General features: G+C 33.4%; 4 protein-coding genes across 7 annotated transcripts; 2 read left to right on the top strand and 2 right to left on the bottom strand.

Annotated features, from left to right (window-relative positions):
• Nucleotides 1–262: 262 nt before the first annotated feature.
• LOC123226465 lies at nucleotides 263–2,157 on the bottom strand. Its single transcript, XM_044650987.1, has 4 exons — nucleotides 2,004–2,157; nucleotides 1,345–1,536; nucleotides 1,143–1,206; nucleotides 263–1,035 (listed from the first exon to the last, which is right to left on the bottom strand). The coding sequence occupies exons 1-4, from the start codon at nucleotides 2,075–2,077 to the stop codon at nucleotides 730–732; spliced, it is 636 nt and encodes a 211-aa protein (XP_044506922.1). The 5' UTR covers nucleotides 2,078–2,157; the 3' UTR covers nucleotides 263–729.
• A 5,673-nt stretch (nucleotides 2,158–7,830) lies between these two features.
• Nucleotides 7,831–11,824, top strand: LOC123225800 (caffeoylshikimate esterase-like). 2 transcript variants are annotated; one of them, XM_044650065.1, is made up of 9 exons: nucleotides 7,831–8,052; nucleotides 8,132–8,307; nucleotides 8,655–8,684; nucleotides 9,119–9,245; nucleotides 9,339–9,485; nucleotides 9,720–9,850; nucleotides 9,929–10,066; nucleotides 10,301–10,399; nucleotides 11,189–11,453. In XM_044650065.1, the coding sequence occupies exons 1-9, from the start codon at nucleotides 8,007–8,009 to the stop codon at nucleotides 11,327–11,329; spliced, it is 1,035 nt and encodes a 344-aa protein (XP_044506000.1). In that variant the 5' UTR covers nucleotides 7,831–8,006; the 3' UTR covers nucleotides 11,330–11,453. The 2 variants fall into 2 exon arrangements, with proteins under 2 accessions (XP_044506000.1, XP_044505999.1); XM_044650064.1 differs by lacking the exon at nucleotides 11,189–11,453 and adding an exon at nucleotides 11,465–11,824 and having other exon boundaries at nucleotides 7,834–8,052.
• A 1,410-nt stretch (nucleotides 11,825–13,234) lies between these two features.
• Nucleotides 13,235–16,000, top strand: LOC123225803 (protein ABA DEFICIENT 4, chloroplastic-like). 2 transcript variants are annotated; one of them, XM_044650068.1, is made up of 6 exons: nucleotides 13,235–13,745; nucleotides 14,132–14,342; nucleotides 14,954–15,054; nucleotides 15,332–15,460; nucleotides 15,572–15,660; nucleotides 15,759–16,000. In XM_044650068.1, exons 1-6 carry the CDS (start codon nucleotides 13,701–13,703, stop codon nucleotides 15,883–15,885), a joined length of 702 nt encoding a protein of 233 aa, XP_044506003.1. In that variant the 5' UTR covers nucleotides 13,235–13,700; the 3' UTR covers nucleotides 15,886–16,000. The 2 variants fall into 2 exon arrangements, with proteins under 2 accessions (XP_044506003.1, XP_044506005.1); XM_044650070.1 differs by having other exon boundaries at nucleotides 13,239–13,745; nucleotides 14,135–14,342.
• Nucleotides 16,001–20,443: 4,443 nt separating this feature from the next.
• LOC123225802 (transcription factor BEE 3-like) lies at nucleotides 20,444–22,338 on the bottom strand. Of its 2 annotated transcripts, none has more exons than XM_044650066.1 (6): nucleotides 21,900–22,338; nucleotides 21,643–21,777; nucleotides 21,482–21,547; nucleotides 21,301–21,369; nucleotides 21,122–21,199; nucleotides 20,444–20,908 (listed from the first exon to the last, which is right to left on the bottom strand). In XM_044650066.1, the coding sequence occupies exons 1-6, from the start codon at nucleotides 22,278–22,280 to the stop codon at nucleotides 20,816–20,818; spliced, it is 822 nt and encodes a 273-aa protein (XP_044506001.1). In that variant the 5' UTR covers nucleotides 22,281–22,338; the 3' UTR covers nucleotides 20,444–20,815. The 2 variants fall into 2 exon arrangements, with proteins under 2 accessions (XP_044506001.1, XP_044506002.1); XM_044650067.1 differs by having other exon boundaries at nucleotides 21,658–21,777.
• Between the last annotated feature and the right edge of the window lie 369 nt (nucleotides 22,339–22,707).

Raw genomic sequence — 22,707 nt, 5'->3', positions numbered from 1 at the left:
GAGCTAAATTAACAAACACTCACAAAAAGGAGACTAAATTCAGCTTCTAAGAAAGAAGATGCTGCCGTCCACGCCTAGTCAGACTATTCTTTAGACTGGTGGATAAATGCAGGCCATTAACATTTTCTAAACATCAACAAGACACCGCTAAACCTGCAAAATACAACTACCCAATTAACAGAACACTGACCTATGAAAAATTTAATTTAATTTGTATTAAATCCAAATTCTGCAAAAGAAGAAATCCATGTAATCACAAGAATAATAGATAAAGCAGCTCTCTTCATTTATGTATATGTAACAAAGTGGCAACAGAGAGGAAAAAGATAAACAAACCAGGCCATTAACAATTGCCAAAATACATTTACAGGGTCAATGACCAAATTTCAATCACCAACAGACACTGTACAAATTCTTTCCATGGTGATTGTTCATCAAACAAATGGAAAGACCCTCCCAATACTAATCATTTTTATCATATATTACATATAGCATCACCATGCTCTCCAAAATGTTCAAGTCACAGGGTTTGCTGTTCAATCGGGACTACTTGCAGAGATATTAGCAATGAGACCAAAAAACCACATAATAATTTATATACACTACTAAACATATCATCTGAATTCTATCCAAAAATATTCAAAACTCCCTCTTCTTGTTAGGTCTGCTGTTCTCATGAATAATGTTGACATTCAGCTTCCTTCTATGTACAGTTTCTTTTATGGAAGTTTAAGCCATAGCAGCGATGCTGGAATTCTGGCGATCCCTGTTGAGGCAATCAAATCCTTCTACTCTAACAGTTGCTGGTTTAAGCCCAAACTTCATTCTAGTGCATCCGGCCTTGCGTGCCGATGATGATGGGGATAGTAAACCAGATGGGGACGAAACTACTGGTACTTGCAACGGTGTGAGTTTTTCATCCCCAAATCGAGCATCTTGAATTAAAGGGTTGGCAGCCCTACTCGGAGGAGACCCACAAAAATATGGGGGCGAAGATGCTACCTGGTATGCAGTTTGTTCCGACCCATAACCCTCCTATAGAAAGAAAAATTAATACATCAATTAAAACCATCACACTGTGGCAGACTTAGTGATAAATCTAAGAAATGATACTGAAATCTTAATAAATCAACTAAGTTTACCTTCGTGAGAATGATGTCCAGAAGTTCTGCCCCGGCGTTTGAATCAGACACCTCAACTAGATGACTGTAATTAAAAAAAAAGATTCCATTAAAACTAGAACTTTCATATATATATATATATATGAAATGACGAATCCACTGAAACTAAAACTTCTAAACACACACATATATAAAAGAGAGAGAGAGAGAGAGAGAAATTTACTTCAATTGCCATCTCAAGGGCCTAGAGGAATTATTGGCCAAAATCCCAACTCGTCGTGGCTTCGGACAAACAACAGACTCCCTCTGATCGGAGAACTCGAACCCACGCGCCTCCTCACGCGCGCCAAAGGCGTTCTTCTGATGATACAATTGATTCATCTTCAAAAATCCAAAAGCTTCAACAGAAAAACGCCTAATCACACACGAAAAAAAAATCAATTTCACAACAATAACGAAAATATGATTCAAAATTTACGCATCCATCCGTTTGTTTCCCAAAAAAATCCAGAATTTTCTCGGAAACCAAAACGGAGAAAATCAAGAGCTTTGACTCATCCGGTCAACAGATCTAGATCCGAACCTTGAAAAACAAAAACTTTTATGTTTTAAATACTTCATCCAAAAACTCTCAAAAAACCGAAGAAAATCGCCGAAGCATTCCAGTTCTCAGAGCGAGGAATATAAAAAGATGAACAAAATTCATGATGCTGTAACTGAAATTAGAGCTATTAAACACCAGATCTGTCTTAGGACTCGCTATGGTTCGTGAAAATGATTTGACCGAGACTGGAAGTTGAAACAGGAAGAAATTTTTGAACGGTGAACGAAGCTTGCAAGAGAACAAGATCTAACATAAGCAGCGAAAACGCAGCGTTTTACCTGAAAGAATCCTCCGAGAGAAGGTAGTTGAAGTTGTAATATTGTGGCACGCGCGCAGGGGGGGAGGGAGGCATGAGGAGTTAGGCAGGAATTTATAGCGGATGTTTTGTTTCTGATTTCGGACCAACGGCGTCGTTTTTTACAATGAGCTGGGATGTTTAATGAAGTGCGCTGTTTGGATCTAATTCGATGACGTGTAATGTTGATGATTATTAAAATATATATATATCAAGATTTTAAGAAATCTACGAAAATATAATTTATTCGAGATAATGAATTTAATATTATTTTGCTTCTAAAAATAACAAATAATTTGCACAAATAAGTATTTATTGTCATTTTTTGTTATTACTTCAATTAAAATATATTAAATAGAATACAAAAATTATATGTTTTGATTTATTTTTTTTACTATATTTTTAAATTCAAACCTGACGTGAAACTAATCAAAGATTTTGTCAATCCCAACTAAATCAAATTAATCCAACGAGCAATAAACAACAAAATTTGATATAATTTGTTACAATACAAACCTATTTAGGTTTGAATCTCACAAACAACATTTTCTAATTTCTCTTGGAATAACACGATGTGAGACTTGCTTCCTAAGCCTGTCCATCTCTATTCAATAAAAAGATTTCTCGATAGAACCGAAAATAAGAATAATAAAAATCCTCACAATAAAAAATAAAGATAAATATAAAATTAACCGTCGCCCCATAATCTGTTTTCTTATATATAAATATTATAAACTTTTAAATATTGAATTACTCTAAGAGGGCGTTTGGTTTGGGTAATGTTTGATTACTAAAATAGAAAGATTACCTTTAAGATAGATTACTTAGAAGATTACTGGGTATAAATGATTACTATATTTGATAAAATTTGATAGGTATAAATAATTATTGTGTTTAGTTAAAGGTAATAAAAGATTACTAGTAAATTATTTTATTTAAATGTCCTTGAATATAATTATTTTTAAATATTTTTTATATTATTTGTCATATTAATTAAAAATAAATTTATTTTTATCTCAAAAAATTAATAAATAATAATTTTTTTATAATAAACTCAAGATTACCCCAGTAATCTTTAAATACCTAAGGTAAAGGTGGTAATCACATTACCACCTATATTACCTGTCACGTCAGCATTGGTAATAGAAGATTACTGTAATCTTTTATTATTGACAAACCAAACAAGGGAATAAAAGATAGATTACCAAGGTAATCTATCTTACCGCCAACCAAACGCACCCTAAAGAGTTTTTAATTATTACTAATATATCATAATGCTTAACAAACATTTCATTATTATAGTAGAAACGAGAGAGGGAAATAAAGGAGAATTTTCTTAAAAGGGATATAAATTTTCTTTGCAAGGATGTAAGAATAGGAATGAAGATTAAGGTATCGGTCTCCTACTTGATTTGTAGCCATCCCTCCAAAATGATGATTTTGTCAACTATATGCCTAGTAAGTAGGATTTCATATATGGTATTTCTAATTTCCCTTTCATACATATAAGAAAATCACATTAGAAAGTTTATTAAGGCAAGTAACATTAACCTAATTACCTCAATTAAGAAAAAGAAAGGTCAAAATTTTATATATTTTACCTTTATTTTCTGTCACCTAACCCATAAATCCAAAACGGAAAGGTTTTTATTTGCAAAATAATACAACTTATAAATGCCAAAATTAGAAAAAAAAAATTATATATTTTTTTTACAAATTTGATATAAAATAAACCTAATTCTAGGTATGTTTTTTCAAGTGAATTATACATTTCATAGAGTAGGATACTTGAGGATATTTAATAATTTCATATATGGTAATTTTTTTTATTTGATTTGATTTATTTATTTAAAAAATGAAATGAAAGCGCGGTCAGAGGAGGTTTTTGACTTTGACTTTGACTGAGCAAACTGAGATGCCGATCCAAAGACAGGCTTAACTGGCGTCCATGAGTTGTCCAGTCCAACTCGTTCTTTTTCAATCTTGTTCTTAAAAATAAATAAAAATATTATTTCCATGAGCGCCAATCACGTATTGGTTGCCAGTTCGTCGTCTGCAGGATGGATGCGTGTAAAAATTATTCTGCTGTGGGTCCTACTCTCCACCACCTCCTCTCCTCTTTTCGAAACGTGTATTATTTACTCAGTCGGCCGCCTCTGACTGTAAAGTCACCCACGTGCGACACGTTTTGCAATTAATAATGCGATCATTATTGCGGGTCAGCTCTTGTGATCTCCATGATAATCCGATGTGCTGTGGGTTGGGCTCTCATGGGCTTTTGAAACCGAATCAAATCAATAAACCTCGAATTAATTTGATTTAATGTAAAAATTAAGGTAATTTAGCCCAAAAAAATAGAGAAAATAACAAATAAAAATTCTCATAAGCAATATATATGTATATATAGGACTCTCATGTGACACATAATTTTGTATGTTACAAGCTTAAAAATAGGAGTGCACAAAAAATATCCGAACCATAAAATTAAATTAAGTTATTTAAAATTTTTAATTTGGTTTGAATTGCAAAAGATTTGGTCTAAGAGACACAAGAAAAACAATCTATCATTTGGTCTATGGTTTGGTGGAAATATAACTGAACCAAACTATAAACCTTTTTGTTTCAATTTTTTTGAACACATGATTCAAGCTACTTACTCGTATTTAAATCTTTTACCCTTTTTTATTCACTTTGACATTGTCTCGTTTCTTGTTTTCTTGAGGTCTATGATCACCGCTACCACCAACATCATCATAGTCATGACCACCACTACGATAAAAATTGCATAAAGTTGAACGATCACCAAAAGCTGTGATTAAATTAATAGAAATCACGAGACGATTGGATTTGGAGAATTTCTTAAGAGAGCATTTGCAACTTTGTTGTTTCGCCACAATTTTGTTTTTAGTTGTCATAACTTTTCCCTTTTTAAATTTTTTTTTTGGTAATGAGAAATCTCATTTGAATCGGACATTTTTTAGGATTAAACCACCCACACTGAGCAAGTTAAACCCTAGATATAATAACTGATTCTATAAATATTATATTAGATAAATTAAAATTTTAATTTTAAAATGTTACTAGAGAGAATTTGAAGTCGTATCCTCTTGTACATAGAATCTCTTTCATTATTATTCAAATAACTTTTTGAAATCTTACTTGTCTTTATTTATTGTCCAAACCATTAGTTAAACTTTGGGTGGGAATTTCTAAGAAACTGAATAAGTTTAATAATGTTATTTCTAGAAAAACTAAACAAATTCATTAATGAAAATATGCAATAAAAGGGAAGTTGACTTTTTGAAACATAAACAAAGTGAATTTGTCATTTTATCAAACCCTAGTAGGGAAATAACCATTTGACCTTTTAATAATTTTAGAAATTATTTTTTAGACTTAGTTAGATATAGTGTATGATTTATATAATTCCAAGAAATCTCTAAATTTTATATAATTCTCTTTTGATTTAATTGGGTTTTATATATTCAATGATGCAATCAAATCGAGTCAAGTATTGTTAGGTTCAAACTCAAGAGAAGAATTACTAATTTGAGTACTTAACTCGTGAAATTATATGAAACTTTCTAACTTATATATTTATTAATTGCCTCTTATAATTAAAGTTTGACGTTGGGTTATATGATAAATTTTAAAATTTTAAGGGTTTAAAAAAAATTTGTCATATTAGAATATAAAAGTTTAGCATAAGAGGAGTAAATTTAAAAATTTAAAAGTATAAGCACAATATTTAAACTTTTAAGGGTTTATTATTATTATTATAATTGAACTGAGTTGCTAGCTCATTGAGCTGAAAGGCATTGAATTTGAGTTCGATTCGAGTAAATACTCAAATTGCTCAAGCTCAGTAACAAGCAAGCCACACCCAACTCCACACAAACCAAATCACTAATAGCTCACGAACAGTTCAACTTATGAAATCATATTAACAAATTATAAGAACAACGACTAACAATTTGGTAATTGTTGACTTCTAGATCAACTTCGATCTTTATCATATCTTACTAAATTGAAATTAATCAATTACCAATAAGTTATGTTATCTCTAATGTAATAAAATAAGAAATTAATTATTCAATTTTAAATAAAATTATTTAGCTAATATTAATTATCGTTATCCTAACATATCATTTAGAGTTTGTATGAACAAGTTATATTTTAAAGAAATTATTATTAGTTGAAAGATAAGTAGTAATTTTACCATTTATTAATTTTGAAACTATGTGACTAGAAATTAATCCCTATGATCGAAGTTATATACTCTATAACATAGGCATTATCCACACAAGTAACAGAGAATATACAAAAGCTTTAGAATATTATTTTCAAGCACTAGAACAAAACCCGTTCTTATCACAAGTTTTTAATAATATGGTTGTGATCTGACATTATATGCAATTATCTTGACTATAAAAAGAAAAAAGGGGGGAAGAAAAAGCATTCTACCCAATAAGGTAGATACTTTGGATCCTGCTTGAACGAAACATAAGATATTGTTAATAAATAAAATTACGTATTGTTCATTAACATCTCAAAAATATTTCACCATAGTTAGGATAGTTAAATCATGAATTGTCGAATTCAGTAAATAGTTATACCTTTAGAATTCTATGTTATGTATAGCCATGCCTAAGGGTATATCAATTGAAGTAGACTCGTCTTTTTTATCAATCAAAACCCCTTCTCAAACTGTATAAACTTCTTCCAAAGCATACGACTTTTTGGATGTAGATGATGATATCTATACAAATGGATCTTATATATAACATATAATGAAGTACCATATGAGTGGATGTATAAGAATCCAAATCTGTCGAATTACTCATGTTATGATCTTCTACATTCTAAGTCTTCCTGTTCCATCGTCTAGCTTATGTTCTTCATGAAACATTTGGACCGAATGATTCTATGAAATTATATTAATACTTTCATATATTATGGGTAACATAGGAGACATCTCTATTTTTCCCCAAGGAAATCTTTAGAATTACCATTGCTTAGCTTTCAATTTACCTTTGACCATCAAATCAAATGTGAATAACTTGTCCTCCTCTCTTTAAAAAAAGGGGTGCTTTTGGTTCTATTGGTGTAAAAAGAATAAGCTCCTAGCTAAACATCCTTTGTTCGGTTCTACTACAACCTTCGCTTTTTTGTTGGGTTGTAATATAAGTAATGCATGATGGAGCTCGAGTAGAAAGTATTTATTCATTTCTCAAGGGCAAGGGTCTAGGGTTAATATCAATCAATACGATGAAACAAACTTCATAAGTATATTTTTGATATAGAAATCGAAAGGATCTAATTCAAACAATTTTTTAATGCAAAAAGAAAATCTTTTTGAATTAGTAAAACTATTTTGATTAAAAAAACTGTATCATGCAAGAATCAATTATTCGTATAATTCTTTTACAGAAAGAAATCACAAAAAAGTGTTTTTTTTTAAACTTTTATATATTTTAGAACTATAATTGACTCTAATAATTTTAATTTTTATTAATTTAAAGTTATATAATAATTTTAAAAAATAAAATAATAAAGATAAAATAGAAAATTCTATTTCTAATACTGTTTTTTCATAAATACAGATTAATTTTAAATAAAAAAGTTTAATCTACATTTAATTTTAACGGTAATAATGTTATTTATTTGAAATTATATTTTAGCGCATCCTCAAATGCTGGGATATTACGTGTCCACTCCGAGATCGGCAGTCACCCACATTTATGACAGTTGTGTTCCCAGATCTCTGCCTATAAAATCTTACCGCCTGACGGCATTGACCCGTCATGTTGTGTTTGGAATCTTCAAATCGGTCTAGAAAAGAAATTGACTTGCTCCAGTTTAGCTTAGTTTCAAAAACCAAAATTTTACAAATTATTATAATTTCAAACTGAGAAGGCATCTTCCCACGGGCTCTTTTCACATCTTCAACGTCCACTTAAAAGAACGATATAGCGTTATCCCAAAGATGGCCTTAAACTCTGCTAAACTCTTCAGGCTTCACCCTTCTGCCGGTACTTCAATAACCCAGAAGCCAAACACCTCTGTTTTTATCAGCTTTTTTACTTTTTTTTTTTAAATTTTGTTTTGAAGAGTTAGTTGGGTTAAGAGATAAGAGGAGGATAATGGGAGCTTCAGTGAAGTTTGAAGGGATAACTGATGAATTGCGAAGGATTTTGAATGCTAACATGGACCACGCGCCAGCTAGACGACGGGCTCGCGAGGCTTTTAAGGATATTCAACTTAATATCGACCATATTCTGTTTAAGGTAGTTATTTGGATTTGCCTTTTTATGTTTCTGTTCGTTCGATTGTTTATTTTTTCTTTAGAGTTGGAAGAATTGCAGAGTTCATAGAACTGCTTAGATGCCTTTAAAATTCTTTTTCTTGAATTAGACTTTTATTATTGAGACTCCTAGAAAAAGACATAAATTTGAGTGGCTTAGATGCATTGCGGTATATAATAAGTTTACATTGACTAAATTTTATGAGAAAAGTTTGAAAGGGTTATTGATGATATTAAAGTTCATGAAGAAAAGTTTGTTTACAGTGGTGGTGTTAAATTTTATTTTATTCAGAGTAACGTAGTTGACCTTATTTTCCTGACTATTTGCAGACCCCGATTGATGGATTGAAAATGAAAGAGGTGAGAACTCTTGCCGGTTTTATATTTCACAGCACTTGGAATGGAAAATCTATTATTGCTTTCTACAATCGCATTTCTTTGTACTCTGTTGCATGTAAATTTTTGCTTCATCATTTTTCATGAATTGCATTTTTGTTTTTTAGCTGTTGCCTCCACAAATCAGTTGATAAACCTCGGCAACTTGAAAGTGTTTGACCATACCATGACTCTTTGTTTTCTTTCTTATTCTTTCCCAGCTTATGAATTTTAAAATCAAGCTAAAGAAGTTACTTGTAATTGGAGAGTAGTAGTAAAAAGGCAGTCATTGATGATTGCCAGTAAGTCAAAACCAATTATCTTTGCCTATCGTTTTGTGTCTCTCTGTTTGTTTTTTAAAAGTTTTTCTATAGTCTTCTGGTAACTAATGATGGGTCAGTTGATATTCTGTGGCATAGTCGTATGAGGTGAATTCTAGAGGACTGGAACTTTTCACCAAGAGTTGGCTTCCGGAGACCTCTCAACCCAAAGCATTGGTGTGTCTTTGTCATGGTTATGGAGACACTTGCACATTTTTCCATGAAGGCATGAAGTCAGAGCAAGAAGTAGCATTTTTCCTGTTTTGTAGTTTTGTGCTTGTGTGATAATCCAGCCTAATTGTTTTGTGCATCTTTGTAGGAACTGCAAGAAGGTTGGCATCAGCAGGATATGGAGTCTTTGCAATGGATTACCCAGGATTTGGTCTTTCAGAAGGTCTTCATGGCTATATTCCCAGCTTTGATAGGCTTGTTGATGATGTTGCTGAACATTATTCCAAAATCAAAGGTACATTTATGCCATTGCCTTTGAATCCTATGCTCAATGGTGATAAATTTTTCTCTCAGGAGTAGACCTGCATTTGCTGATTTCTACTCTACTTTCTGTTAGCTAATAAATTCATTCATTTACACAATTGTTAAATTTATTATTAAATGAGTTTCTTAGTAGAATCTTAACAAGATTAAAACGTATCCTCATTGGCCTGTTTTGATATTTATATATACATGGTTTGCGATGTAGAGAACCCTGGGTATCGTAATCTGCCAAGTTTCCTCTATGGACAGTCTTTGGGTGGAGCTGTAGCTCTGAAGGTGCACCTAAAACAACCTAATGCATGGAGTGGTGCTGTGCTTGTTGCACCTATGTGCAAAGTATTTTCTGGAATCCTGATGCACTACTAGCCTTGTTTGTATTATATTCTTCTCATGTTAACTCAAATTTTGGTGTAGATTGCAGATGAAATGGTTCCCTCGTTTTTAGTAAAACAAATACTGATTGGTTTAGCTTATCTTTTTCCAAAGAAGAAGTTGGTTCCATCAGAGGACTTGGCTGAAGCATCATTTAGAGATTTGAGGAACAGAAAGATGGTTTGTCTCTTCACTTAAACAGTTCATTTCAAGGATTCATATTATAGCAGGTGTTATTTCTGGGATTGTAGTAAATGAAGTGGATGAGGCCATAGGATTCTCATGTCATGCTGTACTATTCTTTCCTTCCTCTCCCTACCATGGACTACATTGGTTTTAACCCTCTCTGCGATCTACCTGTTTTTTCTGCTGAATGAGTGGCTTACATACTTTTGTTCCTTTCTATTGATGCAGACATCCTATAATGTAATTGCTTACAGGGATAAACCACGCTTGCAGACTGCTTTGGAGTTGCTCAAAACCACTCAAGAGATCGAACATGAGTTGGAAAAGGTATGCAAATTTTGATTTTTTAGAAAATCATTTGAGATTTCATATGATTCCCCCATTTTTGGCTTTGAATACAGCAAGCTTTGCTTGCCTCCAAAACCTTTATTTCTTGGATGTAGGATATGAGGTGTTCCCTCATCTTTATTTCTGCTAACGTTAGGCAATGGGGCTCTTGTCATTCAACATTTCAAGGGCATGTCTAGTTTTTGGGAACTTATTACAACTTGGACACTGTTAGTGAGGTCCCTCATATGTCAGCATAGCCGAAAACTTGAATAAGCTTCGATTTGTTAAAGAGAGAGAAAACTAAAAATTGTCAAATGCATTTCAATCAATTAATACCCATGACATATGTTAGAAGATTATGGCTGTTAAGTTTGGAAAATAGTGTGCAAAAAACCTTTAAAAGCTCTTATCATCTTGCTCTATAATCAACACAGCAAATTAAGCTTGAGTTAAGCTCCCTTAGAACAACCTGATTTTTTTTTTTCGCAAATATCCTTGTTCAAGCTCATTCACTGACTGTATTATCTAAACGCAATCACAAATTTAAGCTTGATTGTCTGAATTACCTTACTTTGATAACCTCTTACATTCTGCTTGAGTTTCAAAAAACTTGCATCTTCCTCAGGTCAATAACTTCACATTCTGCTCGAGTTTCAAAATCCTGCATCCTCTTTTTTATCCAAAAATGGATCTCAAATTTATGCTTTGATATGAGCTTTGATCACAACAGTAACTTTACCAATACGAACATATTACTGATAACTAGCTCCTATAATTTGAATCCAGATCAATTCTTGGACCCTTGCTTTAATTATCTCAAGGGGAAAATTTTGTTCAATCATCGTATCAAATCAGAGATGCTCTACTTATGTTTCATGGATGAGTTGCTGTAGGTATTTGACTGCGTGGCTTGTTTATCTAACATAGCTTTTTTTATATTTTATAAAGAAGCTTGAGCTCAGTTAAAAGACTAGCAAACGTAGCTGAGCATATATTTGTCCATTGCAGTTTTTTGGTCGCTTAGAATCTTGAACAAGTTGTGTTGGGTAACTGATGTTGCAGGTATCTCTGCCATTGTTAATCTTGCATGGCGAGGCTGATATTGTGACTGACCCATCTGTGAGCAAAGCCTTGTATAAGAAAGCAAGCCATGAGGACAAGAAGTTCATTCTTTATAGGGATGCATATCATTCTCTTCTGGAGGGTGAGCCAGATGATATGATTCTTAGAGTTCTTAGTGATATTATCTCTTGGCTTGATGATCACAGCAACAACAGCACTGCCTCTTGACATCTACAGAAGAAGAGGTTGATTGTTTAAATAAGATTTAGGGTGTTATGGAGTGTGTATAGACACGGCTATCTGGTACAGTAACAGACATTTATTTAATTCCATTGGATTGATTGCATTTCATAAGGTTCATCTTTCAAATAGCAAGTAATCAAAGTCAGTTTTTTAATAATTGGACCGTGAACTGGCGTGGTTAACCTGGTTGAACTGTGGTTCAAAATGGTTTAATGGCCAGCATGGTCAGTTCTCATAACCAAAATCATAGAGCAAGCGTTGCTCTTCCAATCTTGCACGTTGCTCTTTTTGGGGGGAATCGGTTATTAAATTTTAGAAATAACCTTGTCATCCTTGAAGATTTGTATAAGTTACTCTTTGATCCAGTAGTTTTGAAAGTAACAATTTTCATCCTATACTTTAAATTAGAATTGTCATTCGATATCATGTTGTTTTAACAGGAAGGCCCTACCTGTGTTTTGGCTTTGTCCAATTTGATGCCCTTTGCAAGATAAGGGTAAACGTTAAATGGATAAGGGATTAGATTGCAGTTGTAACCAATTGTGCGGGACCTTCTAATATTCTTGGGAAATTTTCTTTTCGTCTCGCTCCTTAGATAAAATAATAATTATTTCTATGTTACAAAATACACTTTGATAAAATGAATAAAACATTCTCTCACTAATATTTTTACACAGACAGGCAACTAAACATTGAATGTCAAACTTGTCTTAAATCTATCATTTTTAGTCTGAGTTTGTTCGTTCGTAATATCATTAAAAATTTGTTAATGGGTAAAGTATGTTATTAATGAGAAAAATTGTATTTTCGAGAAAAGGAATAATATTGACAGGGAGACAGAAAATTTTAACTTTAGTCAAATTTAAATTCTAATTTGAGTTGAACAATAAATTTATGTTAAGTTAGTTTGATTCGAATTTACTTTCACATTTACTATTGTTTTACTATAAAATATCCATTGAAGTTACAAAGTTTCCTAAATTATTTTTAGGTTTTTAAAAGAAATATCGATTTGAGAACTAAATAAAAATAAAAAGACTAGTCTACCCCTATCTATTTTATTGACATAAAGTATATTATTGTGAATTGTCTATTGAATAGGGTGAATCTGATTTTAACTTATTTGACTTAAATTCATGATTCAACCCAAACAAGATGGTCTTGAGTTAGAGTTTTAATTCAATAACTTGGTTTGAGATTAGCTCGTTTATTTATTCACAATATTGTTATCTCATTAACAATATTATACACCCTTCAAGTGATATTATTTATCCCAATTGACTTCACTCTAATGATACTGTGCATAATTTTGAATGAGTGCAGCCTCGATTTAGGTATTATATGTTTGATCTGAGTTTGGGCAGATCCCAAATTAAACTTGGATTAAATCCACCACTAATATTGAGGGCAAATTATTGTTAGTTCCGAAAATATTGGGAGGTGACACATAATTCTAAAACTTATGATATATTCCTGAGAGTTTTCCTTAAGAATTTTTGCATTCTTTATAGTCAAATCATAGGGTAGTTTACTCTGTCAAGCATTGGACAGTAAGAATATCCAATTCCAATCCGTCCATAATAACTACGGAAAAATCTAAAATGGTGGTGAGTGCGTCCCGCAATACCCAACCATTTGAATCCAGATGTAGCAATATCAATATCCGAAGTGGACACTCATGAAGCTTTTCTCTTCTACTGTTAAAGCCTTTGCTTTTGCCTAAGCCTAAAACTTTCGGTGCTTAGCTTAATTTTCTTGCTTTACGAACTAACTAAGCTAAAGCTAAGCTACTGAATGGCGTTTCCTTCCCTTTCGCCAGTAAGTGGATGCCTGCGTGTCTCTCCTTTCGTCGAAGTACAATGACCCACTTCTGTCTACTCCTCACCTTTTCTAGCCCCCTAATTTTTCTTCCTTTTTATTTAAATTAACGAATGAAGAACTCATTTTTACTATCATTGTCGTTGGAAAAAGTCATAGTCTTGTTGCAGAAAAAATGGCCTTCACTTCTTGCCTTTCTCATCCTCAAATCTCACTCAAGGTTTGCTCTTTGTTTTCATTTTTTTTTTAAATTTTCCGCTTTTTGAGGATTTGTTTTTCATGGCAGTTGTTTGTTGGGTTTAGTTTTTTGTTTATATTTTTCATCTGGGTTTTCTTTAAATTTATTAATATTTTTTCTGCCCTGCTTGTGCTTAAATGAGTTAATTGAAGAGTATGATAATATTTTGAATTAAATTTTTTGATAAGATCTGAGATGGGTGGTGCCATGGTGGCTCCTCTTTGAATTAATTTCTGTGGATTTTCAAATTGGATTTTATAGTGAGCTTGTTTATCATTAGAGCAGTGTCAATTACTTTATTTATAATAAAGGTTAGGCATTTTTATGGCATTCTGTGTTTCTTATGGATTGACTGTTTGAAATTGAAGCAGCCTATAGGAACTTGGCGTAATGTTGGTGTCCAACAAAGATTAACTTCTTTCACAAGTGTGAACACTGAACTTTTTGGTCAACAAGTTTCAGGAATTGGAATTAATTTTCGAAGAGAGTGGAGTTTCGCAAGAGGATCAAGAGTTGTAATAAGGCCAGAAGTAGCAACATTCATTCATCATAAGAAAGCCTCTGGAATACATGCTTCATGTAATCTCGTTTCCACCTTCTACCCTTATAGCTATTAAAAAATGGGGCTACTTTTCATATATGTATATGTGTGTGTGTGTGTGTGTGTGTGTGTGTGTGTGTGTGTGTATCTGTGCGCTTGTGTCTGAAACTTAAAGAGTTGAAGTCTTGAAAGAACAAATCTACTTTTCAATATAGTTGGATATATCATAAATTTGAAGGTGGTGATAAAAACTGTACCTCTTATCTGTTATTCTGTATATTGTTTCTTCGAGGAAGATGACACTTGTTTACCAATTTATGTATCCCTGGATTTGGAATTCACCATCAGTTGTAATGTTGTTTGAAGTAAACTATGGAGATGTAGTAAATTTACATCTCTGCAGCATTTTGTCGGAATTTCTATGCTTGGAAAACATGGTAAGATCATGAATATGCAATAAATTTATTTAGAAAAATGTCATACTTGGCTTATGCAAGATATTGCAGCATGTCAAATAATGCGCACAACTTGGTCCTGCTCAGGAATCTAACCTTTTGCCAGTGTAGAACTATGTGTTACTGATATTTGCTGCAAAGGATTCGAAGTTGTTAGCACTGTTTCTGATGTTTTGTACATACATATTTTACAGGGTTAGCAAATTCTCAAATAGCTAGTAGTGTTTTTACTTTGGGAACAGTAGCTGTGCTTCCATTCTACACTCTCATGGTTTTTGCTCCTAAAGCTGAACTAGTACGTATCTTCTAACTTCACTTTGATATTGTACCCTTTTCATAATTTTCTGTTTCTTTCTGAGTCTACTTTGAATTTGTGATTCATGTGTAACTATTGTAGAAGTTTCTTAAGAATTTGTGAATTCAGAATATTATTGCAGACTAGGAGCTATGCTTTATAAGAACATAGTTTTCATTAAAATTAGCTCATGATTTGGACAGTCATATAGCCTTTAACACTTGTCAATGTCCCTTGAGTGTTGCATGTAATTGCTTTGTTTAACTGATATATGCAGACGAAGAAGTCAATGGAAACTAGCATACCATATGTTGTACTCGGTCTTCTGTACGCATATCTATTATATCTCTCTTGGACACCCGATACTCTACGGTTGATGTTTGCCAGTAAATACCTGCTTCCTGAGGTATGCATTTACTGAATGCACAGATCCAATCCATAATTGACGGAAATGAAACTGCCCAGATGTTAATGAATGATTTATTTGATTGCTTATTTGCCATTGCACTAAAAGCAGCTACCTGGCATAGCAAAGATGTTCACCAACGAGATGACTTTGGCTTCTGCTTGGATTCATTTGTTGGGCGTGGATCTCTTTGCCGCAAGGTCTCTCGCTCTTTCTCTCTTTTCCCCTCCTCACATATTTTGTATTTGTTTATTCCGTTGTTGCACTTCTGATGCTTTTGAATTTGTCACACTTCCAGGCAGGTTTTTCATGATGGACTTGAAAATCAAATTGAAACTCGCCATTCTGTTTCCCTTTGCCTTCTTTTTTGTCCCATTGGAATTCTTACTCATGTCATCACCAAAGCAATGACAAAAAGAACTTGAAGTATTAGTCATCTCATGCCAACATTGATGTATTCTTAAATTAGATTATGATTGCAAATGGATTACTATCTCCAAGTATTATCAGAATCATACATCTATGTTGTTCCTCGATCAACGTTATTTCATTTTATTTGCATTGACAATTTCATCACAAGTTATTCTACCCGCGTTTGGATTCACATGGTTACAGTATGACTGATAATACATTGTTTCTTCCTGAAGTCGTATCCCAAACCTCCTATCAATCGTGTTCTTAAGCATGTCTTACGAAGTTGAGCCACTGGCATTTATGAAGTTGGCATAAATTTAAGAAACCGTTGTGCCCTCCAATCTAAAACCTTTAAACCCAGCTTTCTCACCTGCTGCAATTCCTACATCAGAGGGATTCCAAAACACTTTACCAGTTTTGATCCCCCTCCTGTACAATGAAGCCACAAATCATAAGCATTTCATAATTAACAGTCTTTCAAGAACCATCAAGTAAGTGTTATGTTCATAAATTACCTCTCCAAATATTCTTGTTGCTTTCTGCTGGCTGATCCTGACTCTTTCAGTCTAAATGTGCCTGCAAAAATGGCTGCTGAGTCTTTCATATCTCAAAATGCTGATGATCCATAACCAAACTTGAGATCATTTCTGTCAAGCGTCTGGAGCTTGCCCTCAAGTGTAACAATATGGACACTGTCAATGACACCAGCATTCTCCTTCAAACACCAAAAATAAACAACCCGATCGCTCCAGCATTCGTATGAGTAGCTCCAACTGCTCTCCCAGGAATTCCTCTGGCAAGCTCAAGACCTGTGAATCCCTCATAGGAACATTGCATCCCTGTGTTATTAAATTGGAAACCACTTCCAGCTCTGTATATTCTAGGTTTTTTCCTCTTCAAGAACTTGACTCGGTTCAGAATCACACAACCCTTGCCAAGGATAATATATCTTATTGAATGCTGATGGCAATACCTGCACATGCATTTATGCAGAGTTCAGCTCGTCCATTAAACAACAAAATCATTGTGAGTTTGGCCCCAGAAATATGACTATCTTAGATTCTTTACTCTTCACTAAAGCTAAAGATTAAAGTTAAATTATCCATCATCTACTGAAAATTTTGGACTGAATAATCTAACTTTTATTCAATGACTAATAAAAACTCAGGATCAATCCATACTCGTATCTTGCAGAGTTTCAGTTGAAGATAAAGCCACACTTAACATTGCACACAGACAATTAATTTACAACAAAATTACGTGTACACACTTTTGATATACAAATATGTATATACATAGATATATTATCATGTGATTGAGAGATTTTTAATTAATAGTAAAGTAACACTCAATTACATGATGACACATCAATGTGTGTATACATTTATATACAAAAAATGTGTACATAAAACATTACTCATTAATTTACCCTTACATCTAGGCCAAAAGATTATTTCTCACCTAAATTTTAGTCTAATCTCAAAAGCACACCCACGACAGTTGAAAAACTCAAACACTCAGTTATGAACTAACTTCTGTTAGAGGTAAAGATAAAATCGTCATTTTACCACTAAACTGTAAAACTTTAAAATTTATATCATTTTTCTCTCTTAGTTTAGACAATTAATAATTTTTTCCCATAATTAAACTTTGAAAAGGTGCATTCTCTCCCGTAAGATTTCAATTTTTCAGACAATCTCTCCCTCTCCGACAATTAGTAGACTCCGATCGTGTTTCTTCCTTCTTCTAGTCTCATTCTTACTAGAGAAGATAAAACTTCGTTTAGATGAATTCATCTTTGTTGCTTGAAGATCTGGTCTTGTTATTGATTCAATCTTATCATCACTCGAAGCTCCAGCCTTATTATCGCTCAACAAGGATGAGAATTGTTTTTGTCGATTCGTCTTCATCTAGACAGAAGTTTCATCTTCTCCAACGAAGATGAGACTAGAAGAAGGGAGAGAGACGGTCGAAAGCTGAGCCAGTTCCCAAGTCGGCAAAATGACCTTGACAAAATTTGATCTCACAAAAAGGGTCACCATGTTTATACCAACCCGCAAGGTCCTGGAAAACAGTAAAACCGTGTTCTTATCACCTATATTAGAGGCATTTCCTGTGAAATGTGAAGGCTGAAATATTTCCTTGATGGTTGGGAGCCCTGTAGCTTTTTATGCAGAGTAGGAACCAGCATTGAACATGACAGACAAAGCAACATGTAGACAAATGGAGGTGGATGACTGTTTAACTATGAATGCACATGTAGGCTCACAAAGATTGTTGGCTGTCATCTGTTCAATACTGTGATTCTGCTTTCCATTCATCATAATTAGAATTTGAGAAAGTGGACTGTTCCACTCATGAACCAAAAAAACATATATCACAAGCTAATAGCCATGACCAACCCTTCGAGATAGGATAGCCCATTGTCAAATTAGAAACTAGGTCAAGATTTTGATCTTGATATGTTATTGAGCAAACATAAAATGGTTGAACCTCTACTCATATGGTTGACATCCCTCTCCTTTACTATTCAAATAACCTCTCAAACATGTAGTGAATATTTGTTAATTTAATGCTTTCAAAGTTCTGCTTAGTGCGGCTTCTTCTAATAAAGTTTTAAGAAATAGATCAAGAGGTAGCACTTATGAACTATTTTTAATATCAGTCAACAATGTCATTGAGTTCAAGCATAATACGGTGTGAAATACCGATCGTTAAATAGAGAATGAAATCAGTTACAAACAATTATAGAAAAACCTTAATAAGTCATGCTTTTGAATTTTGCTGGTATTCGTCGGGATTGCTCTGATTAGTCTTCTTCTTATTAAACATCCAATATAGTTTACGTAAATGTTATGGACATCTATAGGAACAAAATCTAAAAGGTAGATTTCTGACATTGATTTAATTTTTTCCTTCTATTTAAAACAAGAGATTCAGTATACTTTTATGTAGATAGAGTTTATTTGCTGCTACAGACTGTTGCAGAAAGACAAATCTGTTATAACTACAACGATTAAAAAAAAAAGTCTACTTTCAGTTTTCATTCAGAAAACTCTATAGATACTTTTTAGATGCACTCAATCCAACCTCAGTCAATCAATGTAGATGTTGTCTGCAAAGGCTTCAATATTTTTTTCATCATGCATGCACTCAAAGAAAGGCACTGAGTATTGTCAAAAGGAGTCAAAGAAAAGGAGAGCAGATTGTAGAAGCCTTATCATAGGTCTTTTTCATTAAGAAATTTGAGAACCCATATTGTTCTATCCTCTTGTGAACCAAGCATGGCCCATTCAAGTTGTCCTTCTCTCAAAGCTTTAGCTTCAAATGCAATGCATCTGCAAATTTATATTTTTTTATTGAAAACCCCTCAGAATATTTATGTATTTACATACTTTCAATCATCCACCATATGAATTGGCAACATCCATGAGATTTTGTTTATTTATTCATATGTTTGTGGAACCCATATGGTTGATCCTTTTGTTGTTGGTATGCCTTTATCCTTTTGTTTGGACTGTGAAGTCAAATTTATGGGTTCACCTAATACGTTATGGATAGGGAATGGAGTCAGTGTTTCAAAACTAAATTCGAACTACTATGATGATATGAGGATGAAAAACTTGAATCAGAGTGCACCATGCACAATAGTAACTATTGTGCCACTAGGGTATTAGTGTTGTTTGATTATTGTAATTAGTTATAAATCAAACCTAGGTTTTGAAACTGTGACATAACACATATATCATTGAGTTAGAAACATTTATTGTTGCTAGTTATCCAACAAAATTACATATTTGTAATTATATCATATTAACATTATCAGTATATCCAACCGGTTAGACCAATTGATCAACAAATTAACCCTTTGATTGAGTAATGACTTAGTTTTAATATAAAAACATTGAATAAAATATAATAGAAAGTAAGACCACAGTTAAAGGATGAGAGCCAAATTGTGAGACTTACAAGTGACTGTTGTGATTTTTCTTCTTAAAAATGAAACTTTGTAGTTGTAAAATGGATGTAGCTCTTATAAAGAGAATGAACCACTATAAATTACATAACTGAATGTGAAAGCTGACTGTTTCTCCAATACAGTTCTGGGCTTTCAATTGATGGAAGCCATTGATATTTTAAAGGGTTACTAGTAGTCTAGATGTTACTAAAATTTAGACATTATTGAGGCTTTATGTTGTAGCAATTGATTGAAAGCTGATGCTTCTACCATCAATTGACTTTTGTGCTATTTAGCCGAGGCCAAAAGGATAAAATCATCGGTGGGAAGGTTGACTCCTTTTGTTTTGGACAACTGTGGTTGCTGTGACATGCTAGTTCTAGTGATAAAATTTATGCAGGCAGGAGATATTGGTTAATATTAATTGAGAGTGGTCTCATTTCAAGTCTGTCTGCACATATTTTTTGGTAAAGGATAAGGCTAAATGACTACTGGTGAAGTGTCATTATGAACATATCCATTCATTGATTGCTAGATTCTGTAAACAGTTGGGAACTCTCTTTTTCTGTCTCTCTTGAAACCACATGCAAGTGTTTGAAGAAATGAGCATAACTCATGAAATAGGTGGTCCATATGCAACATTCCAAATCATAAAATGTGAGTATACAAGCAATACATGAAGCCAAGTCCAATCAAAGCCATTTTCTGAGTAACTGTTGTAGCTGACATGCCAGCATCAAATACATCAGATGCTGCTACATATCAAAGAGATAATCTTGGAGTGATATACTAAGGAGAAATCAGACCTTAAATTGAACCCAAAAAAATTAGGAATAAAAAGCTTTTGTACTCCAGTTCTCAACCTATCTTTGGAACATTTGTGATGAAATCGGAAACAGCTTTGATTTGCCTCAGAGAAGTATTTGAAGCATATACATGTGCCTTGGGTATAGCAACAAGGGGAACATGGGCCAAAAGTATAGTCAAAGGGACCATGTTGAGTGGAAGTAAGTGTGGTCTCCATAGGCTTCTCTTGCCCATTTCTCCATCTCCAGTGACGCGTGTGAATTGGTTTCCTGAAGCATTAAATATTTGAGGTCATTCTTTTACATGCACATGCTTTGATGCATACAATTGCAATGCATGTCTGCATACACAGTATCCAGATTGCTTAATACACGCATACATATTTGCAATTCATCAATTATTTTTATAGGTTCGAGGTGGTTCAAACAAGGACTGGTGGTCTTTATTTTTTTTTTTTTTCGGAGATGCTATTGAAGAATCACCTGAGCCTTTTTGCTAGATCCAGCTTCTAAGTTAAAGTCATAAGAAGAACAAGCAGCTGCAAGCTCCATGGAGAGAAACTGAATTTAGGAAGAACAAGAAAAAGAGAGAAATTTATTAGTTCTACGTTGTTCTTAAAATAAAATTTGAGAAGAGCATATATCTTCTGATTGTGACTTACCTCAACTTGATTCTGCAATGAATGGACATAATTGATTATTTCTTCCAGCATCCCTGCCATTCCCATTGCCTGCAGATTGAAAAATCACAAGGGTACTTATATACATACAATAAATTGCATGCATGAACAGCATAAGTTTTGTAACAAACATGTAAAAAGAATAAAGAGAAAACTGGTTCACCTTGTGACATCCAGGAACAAGGTCTTGCAAGCATTTCATTTTCTTAGTGATCTTCTCTCTTCTCACCTGGTACCCAAAAGAACATTATTATGGTTCAATTCTTCAATTCATGGTACTTACAACATTTCATATAATTTAATTGTAGATGAACACTGAGCTACATGTTTTTGGTGTACCCTTTCTGCTATGCTATGACTATCAGTGGCTTGACCTCTTCTAGCTCTAACATGAATAACTCCCTCTCCTTTCTCATCCTGCTTTTCATTGCTCCTGACTTTCTTCCCTTTTGCTAATCTCTGAAAATGACAATACCAAACTACCAGTGACGTAGTTCTATGAGGAGAAAGTTCAAATGTTAATAGCAAAAAGACACAAAAAAAAACAGAACAAGTAGTCCAAGAAACAAATGAAAGCTCACATTTTTCCTTTTCCTGTTTGTATCTCCTTCAAAACCAGCTGTTGAAGCCGAAGTAGAAATGTTCTTGGAGTTACTCGTTGATTGCTCTGGCGCATCTCTTTGCTTGTGTTCATGGAAAGCATCTTCATTTGCTGTTATGTTATGAACAACTGGCAGTGCAATGAGGCCTTCTGCAGAGTGAAAATTACTAGAAAGATTGTTATAATTACAGTTTTCCGGAAACTCGAATTGTTGGTGGGCCAAAGGAGTTTCTACTGAGAAGTTTGGAATGTTGAAATTCTCCAACACTGCAAACTGGTTTAACATTTCCATGTTCGTATCCATCTCTGAGAAAGTTTGACAAGGCCTAAAACTCTGCAGATTTGGTCCAAAATCAGCCATCCAAGTATCAACTGTCAACTGTAGAGCTTCTTAAAGCCTTGTTGGTGGATGTGCTATGAAGGAGTGAGAGAGCAATTTATAGAGCACAATATAAAATTATAAATGATTATCAACAATTCCCACTTCAGTTCTTGGCCATTACAATGTGGGGTAACAGTGCAGTTTTGTTTCCTTTATCTGAGGAAGTTAAAAAATTGAAAACACATGGAGCTTCAAGTGACAATTTTACTTTCTGAAGCTGAATTTCTCTCAGTAGGGTCCATTGAGGATGTACATCTACAGTCTCCTAGTTGGCTTGACATATGAGAAGAATATGATAAAGTTCTTTTCTTTAATATTTTTTTTTTCCAAAAAAAAAAAAGATGAAATTCGGGAAAATAATACTAAAACGTCTTTAAAAGAAATCATTTGTTACCTTTCTTTTTTC

The sequence above is a fragment of the Mangifera indica genome, chromosome 9, assembly GCF_011075055.1.
Source record: "Mangifera indica cultivar Alphonso chromosome 9, CATAS_Mindica_2.1, whole genome shotgun sequence".
NCBI lineage: Eukaryota > Viridiplantae > Streptophyta > Magnoliopsida > Sapindales > Anacardiaceae > Mangifera > Mangifera indica.
Note: the sequence above shows the minus strand (reverse complement) of the source record. Positions and strands in the feature narration are given on the sequence as shown.

Excerpts from the sequence above, each read along its gene's own strand:
- LOC123226465 (XM_044650987.1), bottom strand. The coding sequence starts at position 2,077 with ATGCCTCCCTCCCCCCCTGCGCGCGTGCCACAATATTACAACTTCAAC. Across the intron at positions 1,537-2,003 it reads CTCTCGGAGGATTCTTTCAG|GCGTTTTTCTGTTGAAGCTT; the intron begins GTAAAACGCTGC and ends GTGTGTGATTAG. Across the intron at positions 1,036-1,142 it reads TGGACATCATTCTCACGAAG|GAGGGTTATGGGTCGGAACA; the intron begins GTAAACTTAGTT and ends TTCTTTCTATAG.
- LOC123225800 (XM_044650064.1), top strand. The coding sequence starts at position 8,007 with ATGGCCTTAAACTCTGCTAAACTCTTCAGGCTTCACCCTTCTGCCG. Across the intron at positions 9,851-9,928 it reads TTGTTGCACCTATGTGCAAA|ATTGCAGATGAAATGGTTCC; the intron begins GTATTTTCTGGA and ends ATTTTGGTGTAG. Across the intron at positions 10,067-10,300 it reads ATTTGAGGAACAGAAAGATG|ACATCCTATAATGTAATTGC; the intron begins GTTTGTCTCTTC and ends CTATTGATGCAG.
- LOC123225803 (XM_044650068.1), top strand. The coding sequence starts at position 13,701 with ATGGCCTTCACTTCTTGCCTTTCTCATCCTCAAATCTCACTCAAG. Across the intron at positions 14,343-14,953 it reads CTCTGGAATACATGCTTCAT|GGTTAGCAAATTCTCAAATA; the intron begins GTAATCTCGTTT and ends CATATTTTACAG. Across the intron at positions 15,055-15,331 it reads TTGCTCCTAAAGCTGAACTA|ACGAAGAAGTCAATGGAAAC; the intron begins GTACGTATCTTC and ends TGATATATGCAG.
- LOC123225802 (XM_044650066.1), bottom strand. The coding sequence starts at position 22,280 with ATGGCTGATTTTGGACCAAATCTGCAGAGTTTTAGGCCTTGTCAAACT. Across the intron at positions 21,548-21,642 it reads AAAGGGTACACCAAAAACAT|GTGAGAAGAGAGAAGATCAC; the intron begins GTAGCTCAGTGT and ends TTTGGGTACCAG. Across the intron at positions 21,370-21,481 it reads TTGTTCCTGGATGTCACAAG|GCAATGGGAATGGCAGGGAT; the intron begins GTGAACCAGTTT and ends TTCAATCTGCAG.